Genomic DNA, 14,072 nt, shown 5'->3' with positions numbered 1-14,072 from the left:
CTGGCAACGACAATCTGGAAAGCATCCACTCTGACAAGACATCAGAGTCATATCAACATGATTTAATAATAAAAAAAAAGATTATTTTTTTTTAAAAAAGGCACGTTTCAAATGATTTAGATGACTCAGTTTTTAATCCTCTGAAGCTTTCCTTAAGAAAGGAGCAGCTTCATGATTTGTACGTATGAGAACTAGAAATTTCATCATCCATTTCTGTGGCTGCAAATCCAACCATCCGTAGGGCCTGTCATTTCAAAAAGATGTCCGTTTCATCCATCTGTTTTGTAGTCTGCCTCCTTGTGAATGCTCAGGACCAGCGTGTGAATTGGAATCAGATGGTGAGGTTATGAAAATGCAACTCTTTGATCACCATATGGCGAACAGCCTTAGATACAGTGTAAATAAAGTAGTATATTTTTAGAAAAATGTTAATTTCCTTTATCTGCAACTAATTCTTTTTTTTTTATAACCATGTGAAATATTCAGTGTCTTCAATCCATCTGTTGTGTCGTGTGCTCTTTTCTGCTGCTGATGTCCAGTCATGTTTTTGAGGGTGGAGAGGATTGATGGAAAAGAGTAAAGGTTTATGTTTTTTACAGCACTATTTCAGAGGCTCAGTAGCATTGACAGCATCCTCCTCAGAACAGAAGTCAATGGCAGGACATGGAAAATACAGAAGGACAACATTTTAAATACAAGGTAGAGCATGTAAAAAAAAAAAAAAAAAGGCTCAGTAACCTTTTCAGCAACGCTACATAAATTTGTATTTTCTGATCTGGCAAAGCCATTTCCAGCACAACCCTTCTCCTCACTGGGCTCTAAGTGAATGAAAGAATGCAAACAGGATTTCTTTACGTATGTAATGAATGCACAGTTCAGTAATCTTCTCCTTTCCTGTACCAACACAAACTCGTATGTTAAGATCTTCTCATGTGATCATCCCTATCACATAGTGAATGAAAGAATACAAACACGATTACTTTGAATATGTAATGAATGTGCAGCTGGTGCTACGATAATCAAACACTGCACCATGAAATAATTCCTTCCCATTATGCACTGATGCTCAGACCACCAGAACACCTCCTCAGAGGAGCGTAAACGTGGATTAACGTGCATCCTTTCGTTAATAGTTGACGTAGACTTTGGTGGACTTTGGGCCTTTGCTCACCTGGCCCATTATCTGCACAGACAATTGAATAAAGACTCTAATAGACAAATAAACAGAACTTTGTGCCATAATGGTTGGTCTATTAGTGGCGCACAGGGTTTTTTTGTCTTGGCCCATCATTGCCGTGCTTTCAATGGCTAATGCTGTTCAATTAAGCCACTGACCCCATTTCCATTGCCCTATGTGAGGACACAGTATGCCAAAGACAATTTGTACAGTCAGTCATCGCAGTTCTGTTTGCATAAAGACTTACCCCCCCCCCCACCAAAAAAAATCTGGCCCCTGATTGTGCAGTCAATTATTGCTTATTGTTGCGGGAGATTCGCATATGCCCGAGCATCAGGAACATTTCAAGACTCCTCTGTCGTCAGCAGATGGGCGTCCACCTCAGCGTAATGTATTTACAGCGCAGCACACGTTACCTTGTAGGGTGCACGTGCACGTGCAGCCGCTGGTTTGGCTCGCACAGGGAGCAGAAACAGGTTTGGACATACCGTGTTATCGGTTGCATTTATCTGCAGTGTTGTCTGCCAGCGCTGGGCCTCTGCCAGGTTCAAGGAGGAGGAAAGACAATAATGCATTGTCTCCCCTCTACTTTTAGTTCTCTCCCTCGTTCAGACAGAGGAGAGGTTTGTCTAGCTGCCCTCGAAGCAGTTCTGCCCTCCAACCAGTCGGCCACAACAATGGCAGCAATCATTTCTTCCTCTGTGATTTCTCTTTTTTTTCCTCTTTTCATTTTATGATGTGTCATCTTGGCCTTTTTATACAAATGATACTCAATACACTCACATAGTCTGTTTCTGGGGTTGAAACCAAGCCATTCATTTTGGTCACACAGTAACCCGAGGAAGGGGAGGGGGGGAGTCAAATGGCAAATTGATGGACATCTGTTGGCTTATTTTATTTATTTATTTTTGCGGTGGCCGAGGTCAGCCTGATGGGACTGATAACAAGCAAATGAGATTAGAGAGAAGGTGTTGGCCAGGCCGTGTGACAGACCTCTGTCTGTCTTTTCTGTCCGTCCGTCCCTGTCTCACAGCAAGGCCCGCTTGTTCATTAGTGTTTCTCTGAGCTTCCATGTTGGGGGTGTTTGCCGCGGTAGTTTGCTGGTGAATGGGTGAATGGGCGGGTGGGTTGGGTGGTGAATACCATGCTGTTCTCTGACAGAGCAGGCCTATGCTCTCATTGGCAGCTTGTGACTGCAGCGCTCACATACACGGTGTACCGCACTGCATAGCTGGATGAATCTTGCGCATGAATTCAACTATTGTGTTGCGAGGAAAATATTTTTATCAGAACACCCGGCTGCTATTTATACCAGGACCATACAATGGTCTGCTGAAGAGTTTATTACCCTTTTAATTTGGCACCTTATGACCCCAGAGTCCCACAAGCCTCTGGTCAGATCCGTGTCTGCTGTAAAACAAGAAAAAGCTGGTGGTTCTTGATTGCTAGTCCTGTTGTTTGAATCTAATTATTAATTAAGCAGCGATGACCCAGAGGCAGCGGATTATTGTGCAATATTGTCACAGGTGTGTGCCAACATAGCAAGATAATCCTATGCCTGTTGGTACTTATTGCTTCGATGAACCCGTTCGCAGCATCTGTGAGTTCAACTGAGAGGTGTTTTCAGCATCAAAATAAACTCCAGTAATCTAGGTTGGGAAAACGCGTTGGTTTACCTCAGTAGGTCGATTTAAAAGGCATTTGTTTCTGGTCCTTAACTGTGGAGCGAATGCGATTACCACCACAGCCTCACCAGATTTCTTGAGCCGTTTCCTTGGGGATGTCAGGCTGTGATCTGTCAAATAAACACCTCTGTCATGTAGACGTGCTTTTTTTTTTAAAAACACTTGACAGCTACTAATATCATTAACATAACTAATATTATCAGAATATGAGAACATGTCTTATATAGCAGATTTCATACTAAACTTCAATCAAACAGTTAGTGTCACTGCAGATATGATTCTGATCTCTCTGTCATGACAGGAGCTAAAGTGGTTTGTTGAACTTTTAATGAAATTGTTTTTCATTATTTGCTCAGTAACGTTTATTTTTTTAATTTTTTTTTTTTTCAAGTCATCTCACCTTAAAAAGTAGCTAACCCCTGTCTAAACTCTTTGTGCACTATAATAATCTAAATTAGGCCTGTAATTATTCTGCTTATGAATTGATCTGCTTCTTATTTTCATAATTAATTGATTACTTGCTTAATTAAAGTAATTTTAGAAAAAGCAGTGAGTGTTTGCTTACTGTCTTTCTGAACATGCTTTAAGATGTTTATGTTCTACTTCACATTGTGTTGTTCCCTTTGAGTGTGAACGCTCTTATTTAAAGTCACTGTCAAACCTAAGGATTCATTGTTTATAGCCTAAGGTGACTCCCTGAGGTTACACTGATGATAACCCTCTGAGGAGTCATGTAATAGATCATTGATTACTTGATCAGTCAACCAAACTTTTCAACACGTTTTGTTTTCACCCGAGATCAAATTCTGTGGGCGACACAGGATAAAAAAACAAAAAAACAAAACAACTAAGTTTGAATGTGTGTGAGCTGTGAAGTGATTTCTCACCACCAGGGGAACAAAAAGACTCACTTCGTCTCCATCATTGGCTTCTGAAGTTTGTGTGACTAACATGTTATCAAACCTACTCACACGTGTGGCAGATTCAGAGCAGCACGAGCATCGTGACCACTTCTAAACCAGACTCTAGCTGTCTGTCGCTTCATGCTGGACACTTTAAGCTCTAACTCGGCTTCTCTGACATTGTTTGCAGGAAGTGGCCGCCTGTTTGTTTTTGTGTGGAGTGCATTTATGAGAGGTGTGAGACTCAACCATACAGTCTAAGTGCTGCTATCTTTATTAAAAAAAATCTGTTATGTTGCTGTCTGTTTGTTACAGGAGTGTAGGTTTGCTCTGAGTGATAATCACCCACCTCATCAGTCGTAGTCTTTCTTGTTGTCTGTCTGCCTCCGCTGCAGCATTTTGCAGCCACAAGTGTTAAACCATGACATGAGAAAATTTCTTGACTGTGTTGTGAAACACATTTGAGTGTACACTGTAGTCTGTGTTGGCCAGCAGTTAGGCCTGCTCTGAACTACCTGTTCTATTTATTTATAGAGAGCCCTTAATGATCTTCAACAAAACACAGAGTACACTGCATTGAAGAGCCCTAGATTTTTGTTTTCTGGACCGTGCTGGAACACTTTAGCAGCAGGGGCAGCAAGTTCCATGATCCAATCAAGAGCGGTTGGTGCTTGTCAGCTGCGGTGGAGAGCCTCAACAAATTACATTAAACAATAAAGAGGAAAACAGATTTGCAACAGTATGGTAATATGAGCAGAGTGCGGGAATGTCGAACATGAAATCTTGTTGATTTAGTTATTCTTAGGAAAGAATACTGATGTATAAGTAGGTTCATACAGCTTTAAGTTGTACAAGAAATAACTTTTATGCACTGTTTATGTCATAGTGGTTTTTTTTAGTTTAATGGCAACAATTGAGTCAAAGTGTTAACTCTCTTTCTGTTTGTCTCTCTTACCTCTCTCTCCCCCCCGCCGCCTCTGGCTGGTCTGTGGAAGCAATGCAATTAGACAAACACAAACAAAGCTCTTGAAACTGCCATGGAAAATGCTGACTGTCCACTGTCCACAGCGCCAGTCAGGAGCAGCAGCTCTAACTGCTGTTTGACATACATCACATATGAAACTACAAAAAACACCTCCCTCTCTGTAGCAGCTGCATGTCAGCTCAGAAACTGTAGAAAGGATCAAACACACGCAGCAAAGCAAAAAGCCACACAAACCAACACTCACACTTGTGAACTAATAACTCTCTGTACTTTATTTCATTAAATGGACTTCCTGGCATTGACATGGAGTTCACGTCGTGCCTTTGTTTGATTGGCTCTGCTACTTTGGGTTTAATCCTGCTGGTTTGGGGAGTGTTTGAGTTGGATTACTCCATCGTTGGGCCGGGGTACTGTTTCCCTGGCTTTGACAAGATGGTGCGTGGTGGTTTGTGCACGTCTGTTTGTGTGTTTGTGTTTTGTCGTGTGTGTGTGTGTGTGTGTGTGTTCCCCCTCACTACCGAATCAGCTGAAACCACAGACAGCCCAACTGGAGCGCCGTCCAAATCCCTCTGCATGCAAATTAAAAACGCAACAATAAACGTGGCAAAGGAACAAGGTGGGCACGCAAGCTTGCTAGCTTTATGGCCCCCTCTTCCCACTCCCTGTCTCTCTCTCTCTCTCTCTCTCTCTCTCCCTCCCTCTTTATGTCTCTCTCTCTTTCTCCCCCTCTCAGCTTCCTCCAAAACCCCTCCTGGGTTTGATGTGGCTTATGGGAGGAGTTGGAACAGGGGACAACCAAACTGCTGAGTTATCTCTTGCATGCAGTGTGGCGTCGTGGCTCTGCCCTCTGTGTGTGTGCATGTGTGTGTGTCTGTGTGTGGACCAGCAGCGCGGTGTAATCCTGTGGAAATGAAAGGTGCTGCCGCGCACTGGCCGGGAGATTACAGCGCCGCTCTGTCACTCTGCCAGGATAGACTACCCGGCTGAGCGAGTAGCCCCCTGTAACACACACACACACACACATGGTCACACACCTCACTGCCTCTCTTTGACACTGCGTTTCCTCCGCGCTCCCCAGCCGTCCCTCCTTCTTCATCCACTCTTGTCCCTTTACAGCTTCACTACAGCTTCACCCCCCCCCCCAACTCCTCTTCGCTCTCCCACACAGCTCCACAGTGTGTTATTTCCTTTCATTCTTACTCACACACACACACACACACACACACACACACACACAAATTGGCCTGCTGAGGTTTGGTTCGTCACGTCTGAGCCTGGGTGACCACGTCACTCATCCCCTGCAGAGCCCTTCTGTCTGTACAGTCGTGAATCTTCAGCTTGTCACACACACATTTGAATCACAGGTTTCTATTCACTGTATCTATTCAATATCATCTGAATCTAATGTCTTTCTGCTCCTCTAATCGACATGCTTACATTTTATTCTAATCCGAACCTGATCTCAATCAGAAACGTCAAAAGTCCTGACTCCAGTGAGACTTTTTAAAAAGTAAATAAAGTACAGAAATAAAAGAGGAGGCAGTGTAGTTTGAAAACTGTTTTCAATTTTAATTACTGATTAATCGGCTCATTATTACAGACTGCTTGTTTTGTCTGAGCAGCAGTCTAAAGACCCAAACTTGTCATTTAACGATCACAAAAGACGAATATAATATATAAAAAGCAGCTCGACTCAGACTTGGGGTTTTTACGTAAAAAAAATCATTTAAAAAAAATTATCTGCCAATCATCTAATTGATTAATCAACTCATTTTGATGAATCTATTAGGTTTCAACTCCGTGCATCACATCGCAATAATAAATTTCTTCTCATATTGATGTATAACTGTGTCATATCAAAGTGAGGTTACATGAAACTCCTGCTTTACACCAGAAACAACTTTTTACACATGTAAAAGAAAAACTCATTGAACTCATTTAACCATTTTAGTCTCAATTGAGCTGAGATTGTTATTTTAAACAACATTTTGATCACATAATCATGTTATAACGACACTGACAGAAGTATGTCTGACGTTAGTTTCTACTGCAGCTTCTTTGGTAAATATAAAAACTACACCTGAGTTCCTTCGGCCTTTTGTCCTGCACTTTAACTCATGTGTCAGCCTCATACTGAGTCAACAGTCCAGGTTGCTCTCATTGTTCACACGTTGTCTGTATCACATGTTGTGGTTTCCCCATCCTCTTCCTCAGCTCTGTCTTTCATGGCCCTCTGCTGGAATGTTTCAAACATGGGAGTCACTCGCTTCCTCCCAAGGGTGCTGCTCAGTATGCGAGTGTGTGTTTGTCGTCATGTTAAATCGTTCCTTCCTTGCCGTGTTGCTTGACCTTGGCTAATTCACATCTTCATCTTCAGCTGTGGCACACACACACTGCAGGTGCAGCTATTGCGAAGTAATGAGGAGTTTAGTGTGTGTGGCTTTGCATTTATTTGGATGTATTTTAGTGCTGGAAGGTGGAACGTTTCATTCATTTCAGTGACTTAAATCACTTGCAGTGGCGTCATTGGATCATTTTCATCGCATTTCTTTGATGTTTCCCTGAGGAGCAATTTTTTTTGTGATTTATATCTATTTTAACACCAAAAGAAGCAGGTGTAATAATCACAGGTTAATCACGTCAGACTGGTTCATATAAAGCAGTTTCTATACTGTCTGGTGAAAGATCTTAGAGGCAGCAGTCCAAAGTGAAACAACCCATAATTCAGTCTTCTGACCTGTGAACACATTTGAGTCTGAAGACCATGTTTTACTGACCTTCTCTCTCTCTCTCTCTGCTGTGTCTCTCGCCCTCTGTCTCCCTCTACGATCCTCCCTGCAGGGCTGGCTCTGCGAGCTGCTGCGCTGGAAGGAGGACCCGTCTCCAGAGAACCGGACACTCTGGGAGAACCTCTCCATGATCCGACGCTTCCTGAGCCTCTCTCAGGCCGAACGCGACACCATCTACGAGCAGGAGAGCAGCGCCGGGCAGCAGCACCACAATGAGCGGCCGTCGCACCTGATGCACATCTCCACTGACCAGCTACAGGTGAGTCCTGACGGAGTGCCTTCAGGCCAGGCACTGAGCCCCAGAGCCTCAGAGCTCAGGCATCACGTCTGTTTGGAAGTTCTTTTTATGAAACAAACACACTCTAATCATAATGTAGTTGTGTGTGTGTATGTGTGTGTGTGTGTGTGTGTGTGTGTGACTTTCATTAAAATGCACAGATGTTATGAGAAAACACTTGTCATGTTAATATTAAAACAAAAGCATGTAAAAACACATGTAAAATACAAACACAGATACAAACACCATATGAATAAATATGACCTGGGAACATAGAAACAAACCTTTATTCTCATACACGCTGATCTACATAGTTGCATGAATGGCAAATATTAGCAGCTGTGTATAACTCATCAGTTTCTTGCTCTATATTAGAACTATGTTAAATTGCATTGTTGCAAAGTAAAAGAATAAACACACATACACACATGTGATTAGCTGATTAATTGATTAGTTTAAGAAAGTTAATCTGCACCTGTTTTGTCAAACGTTCACTTGTTTCAGCTTCTGAAATGTGAAGATTTGCTGCTTTTTTTCTCGTCTGATGTGAGTAAATTAAATATAGCAATTGGATTAAGGAAAATCTGATCAGCATCTCTCAGCATTTTTCAGAACAAATCATTAATCGACCAGTCGAGAAAATAATCAGTGGATAAACCGATGAAGAAAATGATAGTTGCTAATTGAATCCCAGTGTACAGGGTGCACGTGAGCCACAGAAACACTCTCCTGGTTAAAACTCTGCTCACTGTAGTTGTGCATATTTTCCTACGTTTTCTAAAGTGCTGCATCAAAAACAAATAAGTAAAAAAAAAAAAAAAACATAATTCCCCCCCCCTTTCGTTTAATCTTAACTAATTTTCAAGGAATTTGTAATAAACAACACTTAGGAATTTTTATGAACTCTTGTTAATTAGAAACACAGCAACACTTAAAAGTTCCTACTTTTCAGCGCGAGCTGGAACGATATCATTAGCCTGAACTTATTTCACAAAGCTGCTTTATAAGAGACATCTGGCAGATGAATAGAAAATAACACACAGGCTCGGTTAACGGTCGAAATATCTTAATGAAGTACAATAATACTTCTATTAAAACTCTGAGCCACAGCTGAATGTTTGATTAGTTATTTGGTTACTTAGAGACATGGCCAGTGTTTCACAAAGGCTGCTATTTACTAGATATAAATAAGGTAATAGGATTTCTTTAACAAATCAATTTGAGCAGCAGATATGGAATGAGGGAATTTTGTGCATACTTTGCATGCAAACAGAAATGGCTGCAGATAAATAAAATAGGATTATTTCTGATTTAATGGTGCATTTTACATTGTCCATAAGAGACCGGTGCTAAAATATTTTGTGCCTGTCCTTCCCTAACGCGACACATTAGCCAAATTAGCTCACATTTGCTCAACAACTATCATAGCTCAGTATATTGGTACTGTAAAATCACATCTTTGGGTGCATTTATGCAGCTGGCAAACAGAGTCCCTGCAAAGTGCTGTTTTGCAAACTTCATTATGAAACACCTATTCTACAGTGTCTGACTCAGAAATGAAAATAAAAGAGCACCCATTTTGCAGGGTCAATAGGGACCACGAGTTGCCCACTCACTCCCTCTCCAGCCACACAATGAGACATTTTACGAGTAATGTGTCATGTGTTTACACTAACGGGATTCTGACGGCAGAGTGAAAGCCATCGATAGCATTCTCACACTGCGGCAAATCAGCCAGACCATCGCAACGTGAATTGTGCATAGGGAGCTTGTTTATCACTGCCTGGCAATGGAGCCTGATAAGCAGCAGAGGCCATAATAGAGAGGCCAGTTTCCCTGTGAATTCCCACTGTGTGTAGGCCTGATTGTGTCTTTTGAGTTCATGTGTGCGTGTTGCTGATGCCTCTACTCCCACAATGAGAGACACAATCTGCCACTACCAAAAAAGGGAAAAAGAAAAAAGTCATATCTGCACAACTGATTACATTCAATGAGATATTACATGGAAAATTCCTCCAACCAAGTGCCTGTTCTATACACAGCGGGCCCATTTTTCCTCACAACTCAATTGATTTTAATGAAAGGCCTTATTAAGGCGCCGATAAGTGTTCACTGATAACATCCCCGTCTGCTTTCTCTTCCCCTTTTTTTCCCACTGCAGGCTCAGCCGCCCCAGTCACAGCAGCAGCACCAGCCCTCCCTGTCCCTCCAGCACCCCTCCCAACCCCTCTTGTCCCAGCAGCCTTTGCAGCAACAGCAGCCCATCCCCGGCCCCCGGTTGCCGCCACGCCAACCCTCCACTGCTTCTCCAGCCGAGACGGAGGACGAGGGCAGCCGCGGAGGGAGCATCAAGTCCCGCACCGGTGGAGGGAAGATCTCCCTGGAGGCTCTGGGCATCCTGCAGAGCTTCATCCAGGACGTGGGCCTGTATCCCGACGAGGAGGCCATCCACACCCTGTCGGCCCAGCTGGACCTGCCCAAGCTCACCATCATCAAGTTCTTCCAGAACCAGCGCTTCTACGTCAATCACCCAGCCAAGGGACCCAAGGAGCCCAGCAACAACAACAACAACAACAGCAGCACCGCGGCCACCACCAACACCAACAGCAGCAGCGGCAGCAGCCCGGCCTTCGAGGAGGAGTTGACGGACTTCAGGGAGAGCGGCGAGCTGCTGAAGGAGCTGGACGAGAGCACGCAGACCAACAACACCATCTTCTCCATCAAGATCGAAGAGCAGCTGGGCCGAGGCTCCGAGGCCCAGTCAGAGTCAGAGCACGAGGCCAAGGAGTAGGACTCTGCCCGCCTGAATCCATACTGAGAGTTTTCTTGTGCACACACAGACGATGACTGTGCTAAATGTAACGCTCTGGCCGACACAGAACCACCGCACTGCAAATAAAGAAAAGTAGTGTTTTTAATGAATACAGCGCGCAGACTGTATGAGGAGTGTTTATATATACTGTATCAGACTGACAGGCTATGTGAAGTGAGTGTTCACACACTGGAAAGCCCATTTCAGACTCAAGTACTACTTTTTGGATTTTGTAAAACTTGTATTATTCACTGTAAAGACTGATGCATCATTTAAATAATCTGCACAAAAAAATTATTCTAAGTATGTTGCCGTGGATATTTGCTGACTGCACTCACTCTATGTCTGTTGTTTTACACTGACTTACTTTATCTTTTTGAGCTACTGATTATATTTAAAAAGAAAAAAAAAGTCCCCCTGGAGTTTGCTAGGACTTTGATAGGTGTTTACGTATGTGATGTTTAACTGGATTTTTTAAAAAAGAAAATTGCAAACGAAATCGAGGACCAAGTGGTTGACAAGGCCTTAATCATGAGGTATCAAGTCTGGAGCCTGCTGGCAGATTAGTTATTCTTTTAAAAAGCGCATAAAGTGATTATGGATCACTCCAACCTCTGGAACGTGATCACCCAGCCCAGGTGCATCTCCAAGAACAGCTCAGTCTTTACATATTTGTTAGGGAGGAAATATAAATATATATATAGACATATATTGTAACTGTAAAAAAAAAAAAAAATACAGTCTTAAAGAAACTATGCCAACAAATGCCTTGTACTATACGGCACTGCCGATGTTAGATTATTTTGCAAAACCTTTGTCACTGTAACTTTCTGAATTGCCACACAGTTAGAAATGTGAATTACACCATGTTTATGTTGTCCGACATTATTTATTTGCAGTTCATGCAGTGTTTTCTGATGTAATTACTTTTTAAAAAAGTTTATGTTGCGTAGCGCTTTTTTAAATTCCACCGATCTTTTTTCTATTTATAAATGTAATTTCGATGGGCAGTAAAAACAAAAAGTGTCTTAAACGTTTTAAATGGAGAAATGTGCTTTAAAGGTTGCCTATAATAAGTGCTGTATGTCGAGCAACTCATGCTACAAGCTTCACGATTAATGTTGTATGCAATTTTTACTATCATGCAAATAAGCTTAGGTAAAATGACTAACCTATAGAACACCTTAGAAAGAAAAACATATGCAATCTGTGTGAAAATCGATGTCTGCGATGTGTCTTCCTTTGGTTAACAATCCAATTCAAAAAGCTATTCCTGTATAAATATTCTGTATAAAAGTGTTTCTTTTTTATGAGTTTATTTCAATGAGAACACCAGTTATTTTGTTACGACTGACTGTTTTATAAGTGTTTCTCGGTTCCTTTCTTCAGAAATGTTCTAACTAGAAGTGGTTATTGATTGTTAATTACACAATTAAACTGTTTGTATTGTACCACAGATTTCTTGGCATTAACTTGACCAGACTCTTTTGACACCAGAGAGAGTTTTTTTTTTTTTTTTTTCTTTTCTCCTCTGGAAACAAAAGATGAAACAATGTGAATTGTTTTAAAACCCACTGCTGAGATCTCAACTCCAGTTACTGACTCATTCAGCTGCAGTCACTGAACACGTTATTTGTAATAACTGTAAATATCACATCTTATGAATCGTTGATTGTTTATTATTGTAAATATATTTGAGGTTTGTGCAAGAGCTCACCGTACAAAAATTGAAATCAAACGTTCTTGTCGTGCCTCTTCCTCTCGAAACCGACTGTACCTGGGCTCTTCTTCTGCATCTTCACGTCTACTGCTGAGTGTAATCTGGAGCACCTGTGAAATCTGAAATAAATAAATGTTGGGTGTGAACACCTGTAACAGCGAACGCCCTCCGCAGGGAGTTAAGATATAAAAACAGCACAGGTGTCCTGACCTCACTGTGAACCCCAGGTGAGGCCAGGTGTCTGCACCTTTAGGAAATTACCCTCACCTGTTAACACCCTGAAATATGTGCCAGCCAGTCTGGGCTGGCGTTCCCTTGATGTTCTGCTCTTTTTTCTTTCTTTTTTTTTTCATGAATAAAAAGCCAGAGTGTAACATTGTGTGGGTAACATTGGAGGGGGGGGGGCATTTTTTATTCAAGGTGGAAGGTGAAGAGTTAAAAAAAAACACACACCACAAAGTAGCAAAGCACCGTTAAGCTTCATTATTTCCTGATTTTGACATTACAAGCGACTTCCTCACTGACAAACAGAGGTGAAGGCACCAACAAACAACAGGAACTCCACCATAATACTCCTCCTCATTATCACTGTTTTCATAAGGATCAGCCGTGTTTGCCTCGGCCTTAGAAAAGGTTTTTCCACACAGATGGCTAATACTTTTAAATAACTGTGGGTCTCCATCTTGGAGGTGGTCACAAGATTTTTGGTGAAAGGATTTCTTGGGGGGGGGGGGGGGGGGATCAATTATCAAGTTAAATATCCTAAAAAGGGGTTAAGGGAATTCAAAGCCCATTGTCCACAAATAGCTGTAAAAAGTTTCCAGCAGCTTTACAAGTTCAAAAGGTTCATGATCGCTGTTTCCTCACAGCAGCACAGAGCTCCAGCTCTGAGCTTGAACGCTGGAGCTTCACCACGGGTGGGTATCATGGGTGATTGCTCAGAGAAGACTGGCAAGCAGCAGAACAGTTTTTAAATTCTGTCTCCATTAGGCTGTTCGCTGGCTCTCTACAGCATCAAACACTTCAAAGACTTTCCCAGATGTCAAAATAGAAATCATAATTAACAACAAGAATGGTGACTGATGAATCACTGACTCTCTTACCCCGGGCTTCTCATGCTGTTGCTTATTAAAAAAAAAAAAAAAAAATTAGCAAGCTACACAAGATTCGTTTCTCAGAAAGCATTCATACTGTAGAGGACGCCACGTTGTGCTGTGGTGTGCCACGTTTGGGGAAAAAAAAAGCCAAGCAGATACAGAATCTTCTTGTGATATTTGTAGAAACTCTCAATGACATAGCAAATAACAAGTTTCCACATAAAGGGCCCAGTTGAGACAGAGGTTGGCTGCTGAGGGCAGGGTGGAGTCGCTGAGGTTTCATTTTAATCTGCTCAGATTCACAGATACCTATTCTGAAAAAGAGGCACCCACCTGTAAGCAAAAAATAGTCAGAGGATGTGCATTTATTTATGTATCATGCATACGAGCATATATACATACATTTCCTATAATCAGTGCATGAGTCACATTTAAAGTGAATTAATATAATAAATCAGGGGGCAACAATTTAAAGGACAAATTATGACTGAAAATTTTAACAAAAACCAGGCATTTAGCAGAACTGCAATATTAAAATGATTCATTACAAGCAGGTGACATTGAATGCAGAAATATTAGCAAAAGCTCAGAAGCATTATTTTAAAAAATGTACTTAAATAATCAAAAG

At 41.8% G+C, this 14,072-nt stretch overlaps 1 protein-coding gene across 10 annotated transcripts in view; it reads left to right on the top strand.

Moving 5' to 3' along the window:
• The window catches only part of satb1b (SATB homeobox 1b), a 62,967-nt gene extending 50,246 nt beyond the window's left edge, over positions 1–12,721 (top strand). For all 10 annotated transcript variants that reach the window (XM_071470107.1, XM_071470104.1, XM_071470106.1 and 7 more), the window contains 2 exons: positions 7,591–7,797; positions 9,977–12,721. In XM_071470107.1, coding sequence (XP_071326208.1) covers positions 7,591–7,797; positions 9,977–10,606 — 837 coding nt within the window. In that variant the 3' untranslated portion in view covers positions 10,607–12,721. The remainder of the gene's footprint in view (positions 1–7,590; positions 7,798–9,976) is intronic.
• Positions 12,722–14,072: the final 1,351 nt, after the last annotated feature.

This window comes from Trachinotus anak, unplaced genomic scaffold (genome assembly GCF_046630095.1).
Source record: "Trachinotus anak isolate AG129_WGS33_773 ecotype Australia unplaced genomic scaffold, CSIRO_AGI_Tana_v1 ptg000032l, whole genome shotgun sequence".
NCBI lineage: Eukaryota > Metazoa > Chordata > Actinopteri > Carangiformes > Carangidae > Trachinotus > Trachinotus anak.
Note: the sequence above shows the minus strand (reverse complement) of the source record. Positions and strands in the feature narration are given on the sequence as shown.